The sequence below is a fragment of the Miniopterus natalensis genome, chromosome 13, assembly GCF_054644295.1.
Source record: "Miniopterus natalensis isolate mMinNat1 chromosome 13, mMinNat1.hap1, whole genome shotgun sequence".
NCBI classification, from domain to species: domain Eukaryota; kingdom Metazoa; phylum Chordata; class Mammalia; order Chiroptera; family Miniopteridae; genus Miniopterus; species Miniopterus natalensis.
Genome location: NC_142093.1, coordinates 62,911,931 through 62,927,385, shown reverse-complemented (window position 1 = coordinate 62,927,385; position 15,455 = coordinate 62,911,931). Strand labels below are relative to the sequence as shown.

At 45.2% G+C, this 15,455-nt stretch overlaps 1 protein-coding gene across 2 annotated transcripts in view; it reads left to right on the top strand.

The window, feature by feature from the left end:
- Window positions 1-15,455, top strand: part of SLC9A2 (solute carrier family 9 member A2) — an 88,082-nt gene that overhangs the window by 27,581 nt on the left and 45,046 nt on the right. For both annotated transcript variants that reach the window (XM_087823888.1, XM_087823889.1), the window contains exons 2-3: window positions 6,939-7,402; window positions 13,804-14,054. In XM_087823888.1, coding sequence (XP_087680014.1) covers window positions 6,939-7,402; window positions 13,804-14,054 — 715 coding nt within the window. The remainder of the gene's footprint in view (window positions 1-6,938; window positions 7,403-13,803; window positions 14,055-15,455) is intronic.

Below are 15,455 nucleotides of genomic sequence, written 5' to 3'. Positions count from 1 at the left end.
AATTATAGGCCAATATCCATGATGAACATAGATGCTAAAATCCTCAACAAAATACTAGTAAACTGGATCCAGCAATACATTAAAAAGATCATACACCACGACCAAGAGGGATTTATTCGGGGGATGCAAGGCCGGTCAACATCCGTAAATCAATAAGTGTGACATATCACATAAACAAAACGAAGGACAAAAATCATATGATCATATCAATAGATGCAGAAAAAGTATTCGACAAAATCCAACACCATTGCTGATAAAAACTCTCAGCAGAGTGGGAATAGAGGGATCATACCTCAACATAATTAAGGCCATATATGAAAAACCCACAGCCAACGTCATACTCAAAGGGCAAAAACTAAAACCATTTTTCTTAAAAACAGGAACAACAAAGTGGTCCACTTTCACCACTTTATTCAACACAGTACTGGAAGTCCTAGACACAGCCATCAGACAGGAGGAAAACATAAAAGGCATCCAAATTGTAATGGAAGAAGTAAAACTATCATTATTTGCAGATGACATGATACCATACAGAGAGAACTCTAAAGATTCCACCAAAAAACTACTAGAACTGATCAATGAATTCGGTAAAGTAGCAGGATACAAAGTTAACACCCAGAAATTGATGGCATTTCTATACACCAGTAATGAACTGTAAGAAAGGGAAACTAAGAAAACAATCCCATTCACAATTGCTTCAAAAAGAATAAAATAAGATTAACCAAAGAATTTATATGCATTTCTGTGAAACCCACAGACACAGATAATGGTGTGGTGAAGGCCTGGGGCGAGGGGTGGGTGTGGGGTAGAAGGGGTCAATGAGGAAAAAGGGGGACATCTGTAGTACTTTCATCAATAAAGATAATTTTTTAAAAAATAGCAAAATACCTAGGAGTAAATTTAACCAAGGATGTAAAAGACCTGTACTCAGAAAATTATAAGACACTGAAAAAATTGAACATGATACAGATAAGTGGAAGAAGATACCATGTTGATGGGTTGGAAGAATTAACATCATTAAAATGCCCATACTACCCAAAGAAATCTATGGATTCCATGCAGTTCTTATCAAGATATGAATAGCGTATTTCACAGAACTAGAATAAATATTTTGAAAATATATATGGAACTACAAAAGACACCAAATAGCCACAGCAATCTGAGAAAGAAGAACAGAGTTGGAGGAGTCACACTACCTAATATCAAACTATATTACAAGTCTATAGTAATCAAAACAACCTGGTACTGGCATGAAAACAGACATATAACTAAATGGAACAGCATAGAGAACAGAGAAATAAACCCACACCTTTATAGTCAATTAATAATTTAAAAAGGAGGCAAAAACATGCAATGGGGTAATGACAGTCTATTCAGTAAATGGTGTTGGGTGTATTGGACAGGTACATGCAAAAAAATTAAACTAGGCCACCTTCTTACACCATGTACAAGAATAAACTCAAAATGGATTAAAGACTTAAATGTTAGACTTGAAACCATAAAAAACCTAGAAGAAAACATTGGCAGTAAAATCTCGGACATTTCTTGTAGCAATTATTTTTTTTAATATAGTGCCCTGGGCTATGAAAACACACACACAAAAATAAACGGATCAGACTACATCAAACTGGAGTTTTTGCACAGCAAAGGAAACCATCAACAAAATAAAAAAAAACCCACTGCATGGGAGAACATATTTACCATTGATATATCTGATAAGGGATTAATATCCAAAATTTATAAAGAACTTATAAAACTCAACACCAAAAAAACAAACAATCCCATTAACAAATAGGTAAAGGATCTGAATAGATACTTCTCCGAAGAGGACATGCAGATGCCAATAGACATATGAAAAAATGCTCGTCACTAATCCTCAGAGAGATGCAAATAAAAACCACAATAAGATATCACCTCACACCTGCCAGAATGGCTCCATCAACAAGTCAGTAAACAACAAGTGCTGGTGAGGGTGTGGGGAAGGGGACCCTGTCTTACTATTGGTGGGAATGCAGACTGGAGCAGCCACTGTGGAAAGCTGTGTGGAGTTTCCTCAAAAAATAAAAATAGAGCTGCCTCATGACCCAGTGACCCCAAATGGACTAGTACTCAGCTGTAAAAGGAGATTTTACTCTTTGGCACAGCATGGAGGGACCGAGACAGCGTCATGTCAGGTGAAATAAGCCAGGCAGAGAAAGACAAGTAGCATGAGTTCACTCGTATGTGGAATCTAATGAACAAAATGAACTTTTGACAGCTTCAAAGGTGGGACTGGGTGGGGGTTGTGGAGGAATTGAGGGGGAAAAAAGAGAAAAAAACTCGTGGACAGGGACCACAGTGTGCTGATTGCGGGGGGAGGGCTGGGGGAGGGGAGGGGGGAGGGGGAATAAATGGTGATGGACCGAGACTGGACTGGGGGTGGTGACCACCCAGCAGTGTACAGATGATGTGTTGTGGAACTGCGCACCTGAAACCTGTAGAATTCTGTTAACCAGTGTCACTCCAATAAATTCAATAAAAAGGAAAAATTTTAAATTATATATTATTACGTGACTTGAGATACATGAAATTAGCATTTTGGGCTGAATGAGTGTGTTTATTTCTTTTAATACTTAAGAACAAATTTAATGTATTTCGTAAATATTTACCATTTTCCCCCGCCACATAAGCCTGAGTTAGTCTAGACCGTTCTTCACTGAAAATCCAGTTTCCCAGGGTTGCCTTGGGAATGAGCAGCCCAGGGAGCGAGCTCTGGGTCAGGCATTGTCAGCGGCTGCCAGCACTGATTTGTTCCTGCTCAACACAGGTGTGGCAAATATTTGTGGACCTTATAAATGTCATTTCTAACCTGCCTTAAAAGATGGAGCCCGGCCGGTGTGGCTCAGCAGTTGAGCATCCACCTAGGATCCAGGAGATCGCGGTTCGATTCCCGGTCAGGGCACAGGCCCGGGTTGGGGGCTCGATCCCCAGCATGCAGGAGGCAGCGGATCAACGACTCTCTCAACGTTGATGTTACTATCTCTCTCTCTCCCTCTCCTTCCTCTCTCTGAAATCAGTAAAGATATATTTTAAAAATAAAAAATTAAATTATAAGAAGATGGAGCATCTACTAGAAAGTTAGTGTTTGGCTTCAGCTAGAATTAGTGCCCTCTCCTTATCACCTTCGCTCGTATCCGCTTTCTCTCACTGCTGTGTATATTTTGAGACTTAATTTGTATAGTTTTTGGTGGTGGTGGTGGTGGTCTCTGATTCAGATTTTTACACTGTTGCTCATTTGTGGATTGTGCTATCTGGAAGCTTTTGGTGTTTCTCACTTTGCTTCCTTCCCAGAATTTGGCAAAGATTATTTTAAAATGAGGAAATTTTGTGAATTAATTGCATTGCCTTTAGTTCTGCATAGATCTTTAGGTTTTAGATCATTTAATTTCAGAAATATATACAGAGAGAAATTAAAATAAATTGACTCCAAGAGAGGAATGTCTTAACTATATATTTTGTACAAGAGACCTCTAATCTTGTTCCTCTCTCCATAAGTGAATTTCTATTGCACTTAAAATAAAATAAATTTTAAAGCATCCATTCTCACAGACTTAATGTACTAGTAGCCAGAAGTGAATGACAGAAGTAAAATGTTCCAAACGCTATTAATAGAAGTTAGCAGGAAATACAAAGAACAAATTAAACCTGGAGCAGATGAACCAGAGCCTGAGGGCCAAACACGGCCCCAGCCTGGTTCTGATGGCCTGTGGGTTGAGAATGGCTTTTAAAATATTTTTAAATGATTAAACAACTTTTACAGAAGAATGATATTTTGTGACATATAAAATTGTATTCTAGTTCCATGCCCATAAGTAACGTTTATTGGAGCACAGCCTTGCTCACTCACAGCAGAGCAGAGGACGGCCTGCGGGCTGAACACACCTGCTACCTGTGTCTTTCCAGAAAACAGCCGCTGGCCCTGGATGAAACGACAGGTGGTGCCTGTAGTGGCTCATATGCAGCCTTGAAAAATCATGAAAAACTTTATTTGATTTTCCCCCATAACTGATATACTTCTCGATAATATTAGTTGGGATAATGACCCGGGAAAAGCAAATTCTGTCTATTCAAGTTCATTTCCTTTTCAAGGAGTACTTGGTGGGGTGGGGCAGGCCCACAAGTGCATACCTATTTATAAATGTCCTTTTCTGTTTATTCTGTGAACAATTAAATTTAAGAAGGCTGTTTTGCTTTGTTTTGAATAATTATCTTGCTGATGTGATACTTTTCATTCATAAAAGTATAGACCGTCATGCGCAAAGCCGTCTGTGCCAGCAGAGAGCGTTATAAAACTCACTGTCTGCTCTGTTCCCCCAAAAGCCCCGAGCAGGGATCTCCTGTGACTGCCTTCATTCAATCCCTTCTTCCCTGTGGAGCAGCTGGGCAGATTCAGACTGTTGTCCAAGTCAAGCAAGGGGCACTCAGACCCATGTGAGTGGCCTGTGCATTCCTGAAGGAAAGGAGAGCAGCATTTTAAAATACAAGCACATGCTTTCTTAACTGTTTTCTTTCTGCTGTGTTGCCTGCTCTTTGCTATTCCCCGATTTTCTCTGCCTCACTTCCTCATGCCCCCTCCAGGCCTCTTCCTCGTGGCCCCTCTGTGTCACCGCATCCCGCATTGATGCTGCTGCATGCCACTCGCTCCTCTGGTGTGTCCTGCTCGCCTGGGCTCCTGGTCAGGATCAGCGATGCACCTGAGCGTGGCAGGTGTTGGCCTATATGATGCAACAAAGCAGTGTCTGCTCCTTTCTTCTATCTCCCTGGTTTCCCACCCTCTATCCTTAGGAATCAGGGTCTCCTTTCAACACAGGGACAGATGGCACCCAACACGAGAGCACTGGGTTCCTGAGGCTGCACGCAGGAAAAGGGAAAGTAGGGCCAACCAAAGAACAGGCCTCCCCCACTTCCCAGTTTGCCTGCAGAGCACCCTGTTCCTGGCTTCTGAGCATTTCCTTAGAACTGTTTCCTCTTGATTTTTTCATGTACAAGAGGGGAGAAAACCAGCATTTGGGGGCATCTGTGGCATTGCGGGCACAGTGGTCAGTGCTGTGCAGCTCACAGCTCAGTTATTGTTACAGTTCTTTATGTGGCAGGTGCATTTGTCCCCATTTTACAGATGAACAAACTGCTCCTCAGTCTGTTAGTAACTTACCCACAGCCACAGGCAGAGAGTGGGGGAGCAGGACCCAGGGCCAGGGGCAGCTGTCTGGTGGCAGCTGAAAAGGCCCCAGCACACAGGTTCGGCCTTCAGGTCTGCATCCCAGAAAGGAGCTGGTGGGCCAGGGACCCTAGGGGGCTAGGGAGGCTGTTACAGGGACATCCTGATTGTACAGGGAAAGCTGCTTGCAGAAGTCAGTCAGATGAGGAGAGGTTACTAAGACGTGGTTTTCGGTGGACATCTTTAACTTCTCTGTTTGACAGAGAGGTCAACAGGCCAGAGGTGATGGGAAAAGACCTATTGAACCAGGTGAATATATATATTTTCCCCACCAGTTACTGAAGTCTGCTATAATATGAATAATAAAATAATCCAACCTGGAGGGATGATTCAAATAACCAAACAGATGTTAACTTAATCACTTAGAAATTAGTTCTTTAAATCTCTTCAAATTGTGGTGGTTTTTCTGGTTCACAAACTATTTCATGCTATGAGTTAGAGAATGGTTTGTAGGCTTCCAAGAATTTCCTTATTAAAACTCTGCAATTGTGAGTCTTTAAGGACTTGCTGCCTTATTTTCATGATATCTTCCTATGACCCAGATCATTTCCATGTGCTGCTTTCACTCTAAAATGTGTGGCCTGCCTTCGGGATGGCCCTCTGCTGCCTTGCGAATAAGAGGCGTCCTCATGAGCCCTGCCGGTGGCCCGCTTGTGCGTAGTTACTGCCCACGTGGCCCATGTGCCGGTGCAGCCGGCTGTCCCTCCTCTCTTGCTGCTGCGGGCCCCCCCTAACGTGCTCCCTGCATTCAAGCCCTGCCTCGGCCCCGCCCTGAGTTAGGAGATAGGTGCCTGTCTGCACTTCTGCACCCGGGAGGCTCCCAGGCCTTCTCCCTGAGCTCGGTGCCATGCCGTCTCCCCGCAGAGAAGCCCTCCAGACCCAGCGTCCTCCGCGTGTTCTCGCAGAGCCTCCCGCTCTGTCCCACAGCACCTGCCTGGGGCTTTATCACCTGGTGCCTGTGTTACAGTAGGTCCTAAACACGTCTGTCCTTTGCCTTGACTGGAGCTCTTTGAGATTGGAGATCGTGCGAGTTCACTTCCCTCATGTAGTGGTTACCCGTGTTCCTTTGATGGATTGATTTGGTTGTCTCCAGAGGAGCAGCCATCAGAAAAATTAAATGTATTCAACACTCCAAGTGAAAGAACCTGAAGGTAAGCATATTAGATGTTACAAACTCTTCTCAGTACCAGAGGTGGCAGCAGTCATCCGAAAGCTGGCAGGTGATCTGGGCGCCTTGGCAAGACCCTGTGTCTCTTTGAACCTCCAATTCCACTTAAATAAGAAGAGTTGGCAGTGTCTGCCTGTCTACCCCTTCGGGTTCTTATGAGGATGACACGAGATGCTACATCAGAAAAGGGGTTGGGAATCACGATATTGCTCCAAATATAACATGGCAGTGTCTTATTTAAGAAAACAGTTGGAACTTAGACAAAAATGGTACTGTATCTTGTGTAGCTACAGCAATCTACTTCTGATTTAAATTTAAATTTGTGCCTGAATGTACTTTGTGAATAGCTTCAAGGGGGTTATCAGACTTTCCCATCATAGTCCGGAATAGTCAATTATACTGACCTGGGAGATCCTGAAATAGGACCATTGGTTCTGTCAAAGAGAAACAGGTTGTCTCCTCCAGAATTCCTGTGTAAACCACATTCCATGTTTTGTTTTTTTTTCGGAACAGGCTTCCATCTGTATCATAAGTTGCCCACAATCGTGCCTGAGAGCTGCCTTCTCATAATGGTTGGACTTCTACTGGGGGGGATTATTTTTGGAGTTGATGAAAAGTCCCCTCCTGCGATGAAGACGGACGTGTTCTTTTTATATCTCCTCCCACCCATTGTGCTCGACGCGGGCTATTTCATGCCCACTCGCCCGTTCTTTGAGAACATCGGCACCATCTTCTGGTATGCGGTGGTTGGGACACTCTGGAACTCCATCGGCATTGGGGTGTCCTTGTTCGGTATCTGCCAGATTGAAGCCTTTGGCCTGAGTGACATCACTCTGCTCCAGAATCTGCTCTTTGGCAGCTTGATCTCCGCCGTGGACCCCGTGGCTGTGCTCGCCGTCTTTGAGAACATTCACGTCAACGAGCAACTCTACATCCTGGTCTTTGGAGAGTCCCTGCTGAATGATGCAGTGACAGTGGTGAGTCACGAGTTCGCCCTGTACGCTCCGACACATGGGGGCTGCCCCCCCAACATCCGCTTTCTGACAGTGACAGCCCCCCACAGGGTTGGATGCTCTGTTGACTCTGTCTTGAAATTCTTAGTCAAATTTCTATTTATTGTTTAGTATTTATTTATTACTATACAGTGGGCCCCTTGTTTTTATTTTGCACTGGGTCATGCAAACTGTGTCACTGATCCCTGGGTACAGGCTCTGCAATGGCCAGACGAGCCTAACAGTGATTATGACTGTCGTGTCACTGAGGTTTCTCATTTTAGCATTTTCAAATTGATGGCCTTGGATCAGAATTTAAAGAACTTCAGGTCCCAAAAGTCTTTGTGAGAGGCAGTGCTGTCAATACATGATGTGTGTAATACAGGTAAAGAGCTAATACCCATTAAGTGCCATTCTCACTCTGGGGAGGGTTTGTTTATTTCATGATTGTGGGCAAGGTTTTCACCACACAACTCACTTCCTGTTGACACTCAGCCAACATTTTTCTGGTCTTCACCATTTTCCCATTGGTAGGTATTTATTCAGAAAACGCAAATTATTTTTAATTCTTATTGATTGACACATAATTAGGGTCAGAGGCAGTTCTGATCCTAATGTTGTCAGGATTTACCTCGGCCTGCCTTCTGAGCACAGGCCTGCAGAGCCTCCCACCCGGTGAGCTCGCCGAGAGGGCTGCGGTGGTCAAGCGGTCGGGGAGCGTGGGTGGCGCTGTGTACCCGAGCCCTGGGTCTGCAGCCAAAGCCGTTTCCTTCTGTGAGTGTTGCCTTGTGCTCGGGTCTCTATGACAACCGATGAGACAGGTAGTCGCTCCATTTTCCAAATAATAAAACTGAGATAAAGCTTATTAAGTAAAGTGCATTTAAGTAACTTAGGTAATTTATTTATATCACCCCCTTTAATTCCTGTTATTAAAATGTTATCACTGATTCATTTAGAAGTTAACATAGGAACAAACACCCTGTTAGCCTATATTCAGGCCCCAGAACTGGATACAATATCATCTTGAAGACTGTCCATTAACTCTATGTGGATATTATTTTGTAGAAAATAATTTATTGATAAGGAAACCCAGTTTTTTAGAATAGCTGCTGAGAGAGTTTTAAGTTACCTCAAGTAACAAAATCTACCCCATTTATTCCATTAGTCATTGACAGTGATTAGTCATTAACCGACCGACCTTAGATTTTAATGGGGAAACTGCCATAACACTGACTCCCTTTATGGCTCAGTCTAATTTCTGAAGGCATCAGGTTCCACATTGTAGTTCTGTTTGGTCATATGGATTTTTCTCGTGTTGAGGGATACTTGGGAAGTTAAGTGTGGAATTCTTGGATTTAGTGTAAAGGAAACTTTACAAAGAAGTCATCACCCCTTGCCACTTCCCTCCAGAACAGGGTAGGGGAGTCAGGCCAGTTCAGAAGGATGAGCCATGCCCTTTTCTCCTCTCTGAGATTTCTCACTCAGATGCCTCAGTGGTCGCTTCTTTGAGTTTGTGAAGAATCAGGTCTCAGGAAACCATCCAACGAAACTGCTATGTAAAGTGTGTGAAGGCCCCGGCCTTCCAGAGGCACATCCTGTGCTTCCCATCAAGAGACGCAGAGCCATCAGATGTGGTTCTATCGGTGGGGGGTCTGCCCCAGAGAGGTCCAGGGCCCACGTGGAGGCCTTCCATCCCAATCCCAATCCCAATGCAGCGGGGAGGGCAAGGCAGGGAAAGGGCAGGCATGGCTGTTCTTTAGGTGTGGAGGCCTGATCACAAGCCAGTGCCTGTAAGTCAGAATGACTGTTACGGTCTCACATGACAGAGCCTTCCTTGTAGGTTACATACCCGGGCTCCCCCTTAAATCCACACCTGCAAGGTAAGGGGACCTGCCCAGTGGTTTGCCTACCTACTGCTGAAGGATAAGCTATTTCTTTCACTGAACTGGTTGAGTAGTGGGTTGAATTTGAAAATGGTATGAAAATTATAAATTGTCTCCCAGTCAAGTGCCCCCAAAGTACAGAGGTGGACGTGTTTTATGGAAGATTTTTTGACTCACTCATCTAGTCTTATCTCTAGGAGAGGTGTAAGGAACTCATGGAGTAGAAAAAGGTATAAAAATATGAACCATGTCCTGGCCGCTGTGGCTCAGTTGGTTGGGCATCATCTCATCCACAGAAAGGTCTCCAGTTCAATCCCTGGTCAGGGCACACGCCCTGGTTGCAGGCTCAATCCCCGGGGGGAGGCATGCAGGAGGCAGCAATTGATGTTTTGCTCTCACATCAATGTTTCTCTCTCTCCCTATCCCTTCTCCTCTCTCAAAATCAATTTTAAAAAATAAATAAATAACAATAAAAGTTAAATTTAAAAATGCTGCTTCATTTTGGAGATAATTTTAAAAATATATATATGGACCATGCTGCAAACAGTGAAAATGGTGAGTCACTATGAGTTGCAATTAGGATGGAGATTAACAGAGAGAATTAATATTAACAATGTAGTCTGAAGGGTGAGTGAAATTGTAGGTCAGCACAATTAACTCCTTCCCCAAGTCATGGTAAATTAAATATTGAGCCAGAAGAGTTGAAGCGTGGAAAACTTACCATAAAATGTCTCAAAGCAAAGATAAATTGATAACACATGGCTGCAGTCAAGCTCTCTGTGTTGTTGTCTAAGGTCATAGTAGATTGAAATTAACTGGAGGAATGACAGTCAAAAAAATAAAGGTGAGCTTTTCATTGGATTTTTGTGCTTTCCCTTAAAATGAATGTTTTAGGAAAACATTTAAAATTTCTCTTAGTAGGCAAAGATTGTTTAGGTTCTCAGTTACCTGAGAAGTCCTGCCATTTCCACAGTAGGTCATTTCCAACATCATTTCTAGAACATGTTAATGCAGCCATTGGATATTCTGATACGTTTTCCAAGAAGACTTCAGACATCGTCAATGTACCATAACTGGGTGTGGCTAAGGAGAGCTGGCTCTGTGGGAAGAGGCCGGGGACGTGCCCTGATGGCCTAGTCACTGTGCACTCTGTGTGAGGTGGGGTTTAACTTGAGGAAGCCGGAAGGCACACAGTGACCACCTGGCGCTTTATTTTGCTTTTGCAAATAGTAGAATAGATATAAAATCCCTTATCCAGAAATGATTATTCTTGGTGTTTCACATCAGAAAAAGTGACCTAAAAGCTATTTTCTGGAACAGAAATATTCTGATAAAGGATTCTGGATTGCTTGCATCTTTGTCATGGTTTTACTGCATTATTGAACATTTTAAATCTGAAATCAAACTAGATAATTTGTGATATTAGTATTATAAGTGTTTTAAAGATATAATAGTGAGTGGAAAGATTTGGAAGTATGCAGCTGTCAAATTAGCCCATTTCAGAATCTAGCAAGCAGGCGTCCCTGGCATTTCAGTCTTCTAAAAATACACCTGTCAGTGAGGTCAACCCTGCACAGACCATCTAGGCCTAATTGCAGCCCACATACACAAGCACATACATTTACAGGTAGAAGTGATAACTCCCAAAGCGCTTTCCTTTATAGATGCCCTTGCGGTAAAATTAAAGGATTTACTGGAATGAAGCAACTGGGTTATGGCGGGCTGTAACTAGAAGAATTTTATCTTGTTCTGATCAGTAGGTATCAAGTTCAGTGTAAAGCAGGAGGGAGGTTATGGAAAGCTTTCCGGTCGCCAAGGGAACGCCTGCGCCTAAGCCCTCCCTGGGAACGTCGCCCTGGCAGCCGAGGGGTGGATGGTCTCACTGGCCTCCGGAGCCGCGCTGCGGGTGGAGAGCCTGCGCTCGGCGTTGCTCTTTGCAAAAGCTACAGGAATCTGAAAAACAGGCGCACCGCTGATAGAGTGGGTGGGTGGAGCTGCCAGGACAGTGGCTCTGGAAAGAGTATGACTGTGTGCCTGCTGCTCCCTAGAAATGAGTCCCTGAGCCCCTTCTGGAGGCCTCACCAGCAGGCTGAACGGGGTGGGTGGGACGCGAGAGGCAGAGAGGAGGGGAGGACACAGGGGCCCTGCGCACAGGAGTTTGTAGTTCTGTTGGGGAAATGAGGTTGGCACTCAGGAGGAGGCACCCATCACTCAAGATGGCCTGCCAGGGACGCTGGGCGGCTGGAGGTCATCTGTGCTGCAGGAGGGCGGGGGGAGGTTTGCGGGGCTGTGGGAGGCCGGCAGGCCCCGGAGGAAGAGCAGCTTCAGCGGGGCCAGGGGAGGCAGGTACCGTTTTCCTAGACTTAGGAGCTGGGTTTCTACCAAGAAAAGCCGCAGGAAGGAGGCCGGAGAGGATAAGCCGGTGTCCGCAGTGGTTAGAGCATGGGCCCCTTGCCGAAGGGCTGCAGGTTCAGTTCCCAGTCAAGGTCACGTACTGGGGTTATGGGTTCGCTCCCCGCCCCCGCCTGGGCAGGAGGCCACCAGTCGCCTGTCTCTCACTTGGCGCTCTCTGTCTCTCTCCCTCTCTCTGCGGCCCCCCTCATGAGAGGATTGACAAAAAAATTGATAAGGCGGTGTGTTTTGTGCAGCAGCGATGAAACCCTCTCCCAGACTGAGGGGTGTGGGAGAGAATTTAAACAAAGAAGTGCCAGGTGTGCCGAGCCTTCCCAGAGCCGGGCGGTCGAAGACTTGAGTGAAAATGGAATAAACGAGTCTGCGGGCGCTGGAGGGCGTTGGGCGAGGGCGCGCTGTGCTTTGCTGCGGCGGCTGGAGGCAGGGGCAGAAGCAGCGCCCACTGTATACGCAGGGGGCCGGAGGGCTGCCCGTCTCCGCGGGCAGCAGGTGGCCGCACCTCCTGGCCTTGGCTGTCGGCGGCAGAGTATAAATAGCTCATCCCTGATCCTCTCAGGAAGCAGTTGATGCCGATGATGCCGATGAAATCCGATGTGTGCAGAGGCCTCTGGTTGTAAGTAGCCAGCGGCTACTCCTTGAAGCCAGCTTCTTTTCTGGCCAGTGACGATGCCTTCAAGATATTTAAGCCCTCAGGCGAGTGAGCTGCTTTTTCTCCTCTTATTCGGGTCATTCCTGGCGGCACTATCCCAATTCTCTTGAGTGTCACACCCACAATCGGGAGAAAGGAAGGGCCACCGCTTTCTAAGGAATAACCCGCTGTTGTTCTTTCAAGACCGACAGACATTTATTGGAAGAAGTACATCATGATAAGCTGTGGTCCTTGACCACAAGGAGCTTATGACCCAGTAGGAAGGAGTAAAAAATGACACGAACCCTGCAGCGTGCTAGCTATGAAGGACCCTCGTGGTGGGAGACAGCGACATGGATTCCTGCCAGGACGCGCTCATTGACGGGGAGAATCTGACTCGCTCTCCCACGGGCGGCATTGAAAGCCTTGCCAGAAGGTCAGGGCCAGGCTTCTGGTATCGCCTATGACATTTTGTGTGACTGTGGACAAATGGGTTCAATTTTTAGATTCTCACAACCCAACTAAGGGGCAGCATGGCCTGTACTCTAAAAGGCCTGTGTCCTCAGTTGTGTCTTCAGTGTCCTGTCAGCCGGTTTTCTGGTGATTCCGACTGTAAACCTCAGTCAACAGAAGGAAGGCGCCTGCTTCGCTTGTATTTCACTTGCTGGTTTTGTGAAAATAGTGGTAGTGTAAGCCGCCGCTTCTCACTTCTGTTGGCTCAGGGCCCTCAGAAATGGGTTGGACAGCGTGTTACCAACGGACATGAAGTGCCTGGCATCTCTGAAGCCTGTTAAACTAAGACTATGTGAAGACTGTAGAAACCAAGCAACAGTGTAGTCTTAGCCCTTTAGAGGCACAAAATATGCATGAAGCTGTAGCACACATCCAGACATATGCACAGTGTGCACTCACACAGCGCAGGTTGCTGCCTCTGAGAAAATTCCTTTGGGTCTCATGTTACACCAAGCGTGTGTGTGCGGTCGGGGAGAGGAGGGCTGTGGTGTGAGGACCTCAGTGGCCAGAGGTGGATGTCCTCAGGCAAGCACCTGTACTGACGGGCGGTGTTACCCCCAGTGGGGCCTGGAAAGGGCACTAATTCCCAGCGCCACTGACAGGCATCAGTAATACAGGCTGGGTGTGTTGGATGGCAACCAAGTCATTCAAAAGAATCTTCTAGATGGTATCTAAAAATTGATGTTTTACGAGTGAGTTGTGCAATAATTTTGAAGTCTCCTCTCACTTACTTTTAGAAAGTTTTCCTGACAACACACTGTTATCAAAGCCTTTTGTTTAACTATTGAATATAATATTAAAATAATAAATACATAGTTATTGCCATCGAACACCCACGTTGGTGCACAGCAGAAACGCCCGTCTGAGAAGGCCAGGTGGAGGGTCCCGTGGCCACAGCGAGGATGGGGAGGCTGGAAGAGGTGCTGACCGTGCTCCCGTTTCTCCCACAGGTCCTGTACAACTTGTTCAAGTCTTTCTGCCAGATGAAGACCATTGAGATCATCGACGTGTTCGCTGGGATTGCCAACTTCTTTGTTGTGGGGATTGGTGGCATGTTGATTGGCATCTTCCTGGGATTTATAGCAGCATTTACTACTCGGTTCACACACAACATACGGGTGATCGAACCACTCTTTGTCTTCCTGTACAGTTATTTATCCTATATTACGGCTGAAATGTTCCACCTCTCAGGTATCATGGCGTAAGTATTTAATTCTTCGTTTTAAAAGCACTTAATGATGACATTTCATCAAATTCATCTATTCTAAGTTAAGCACATTTAAAGTTAAATAAGTTATATAAAAAGTAGAACAATTAAAGAACAATTAAAAATAGATTTTCCTTACTCTGTCTCAAAGAAATGAAAATGTACATTGGCCAGCTTTGTACTAAAGCAATCTTGCGCTAAACTGGAAAACTACTTAAAAGTTGCCTGTTGGGTCTCATATGAAATACAGTAGTGCAGCTGTGGGGTTGCTGCCAAGTACCATGAATTTCTGAGTTTGATGTCCATTTAGTGGTGTCCGTGTAGGGGGCTGTAAGCTTATTCCAAGGTTGCATCCCCAAACTGCATTCGGAGTCTTGGAATTAGCTATGTGAGGCCATTCGGATCATCTTAGCAGCAGAAAACCTTCATTCTGGGTGATAGATTTTATTTTAATCAATAGATTAATGTCATTCACAGCAAAATTCAATGGATAAGGCATGTAACCATGTACTTATAGTTTAGATTTTAGATAGAAGCACAATTATAAAGCAGGAAGTGTATAAGACATTATTTCTTTATTAAAGATACAGTTAGTGCCTCCTTCACCGGCTGCCTTGGGAGGGTGTTCCCGAAGCTCTCACAGGTGGCTGAAGAAGGACAGGGCCTGGACCTGTGTTGGCCTGTGGAGGGTCACTTTGAAGGAGGCTCCTCCCTGGACAGGATGTTTCTGTAGCTTCCAAAACAAGCCTGTTATAGTGTCATCACACCCTGCAGAGGGTCATTGAGAACCACTTAGCAATGGAATGCCTTTAAACATTTATATTTGGACACATTTATTACAGTGTAATGTATGCTAGTCTCTGTGCCAGGGCCTGCTGTGCGTATTTAGTTTGGCTGCTGTACACATAGGTCTAGTTCTGGAAGCTTTCTTGCCATCTGATTTAGGTGATGCTTTGATTAAGACTGTCTTTTCTGCCTCCTGCCACACTTTTCGTCAGAAGCAGATGCAGGTGGTGGAGGGAGTCGAATGCCTCTCCGCAAGGAGATGGGAACCACTGTGATGAGAGCCACGAGTTACAAGAGTGCGTGGTTTTCTGTTTCACAGAGAACCTAAATAAAGCAACTTATAATCCAGGGTGACCCAGTAGGGAAGTGTTCTGCATCTTCCCAGTTGCTATTCTTATCGTTTGTGTGACTTCCAGCTCCTCACCGCTCTCTGACCAGTGCCACTAAAAGCGTACGACCAGCTAGTAACAAGGTCATTAAAAAAATTAGGGGGTGGACTTTGTGTCTCGTTTCCCAGAAGCAATCTAGCAACAGTTTGTGTAAGAACCTTGACTGTATTTTCACCGTGTGCATATGTAAATGTTCTAGAACACCCACACAGTTATCTAA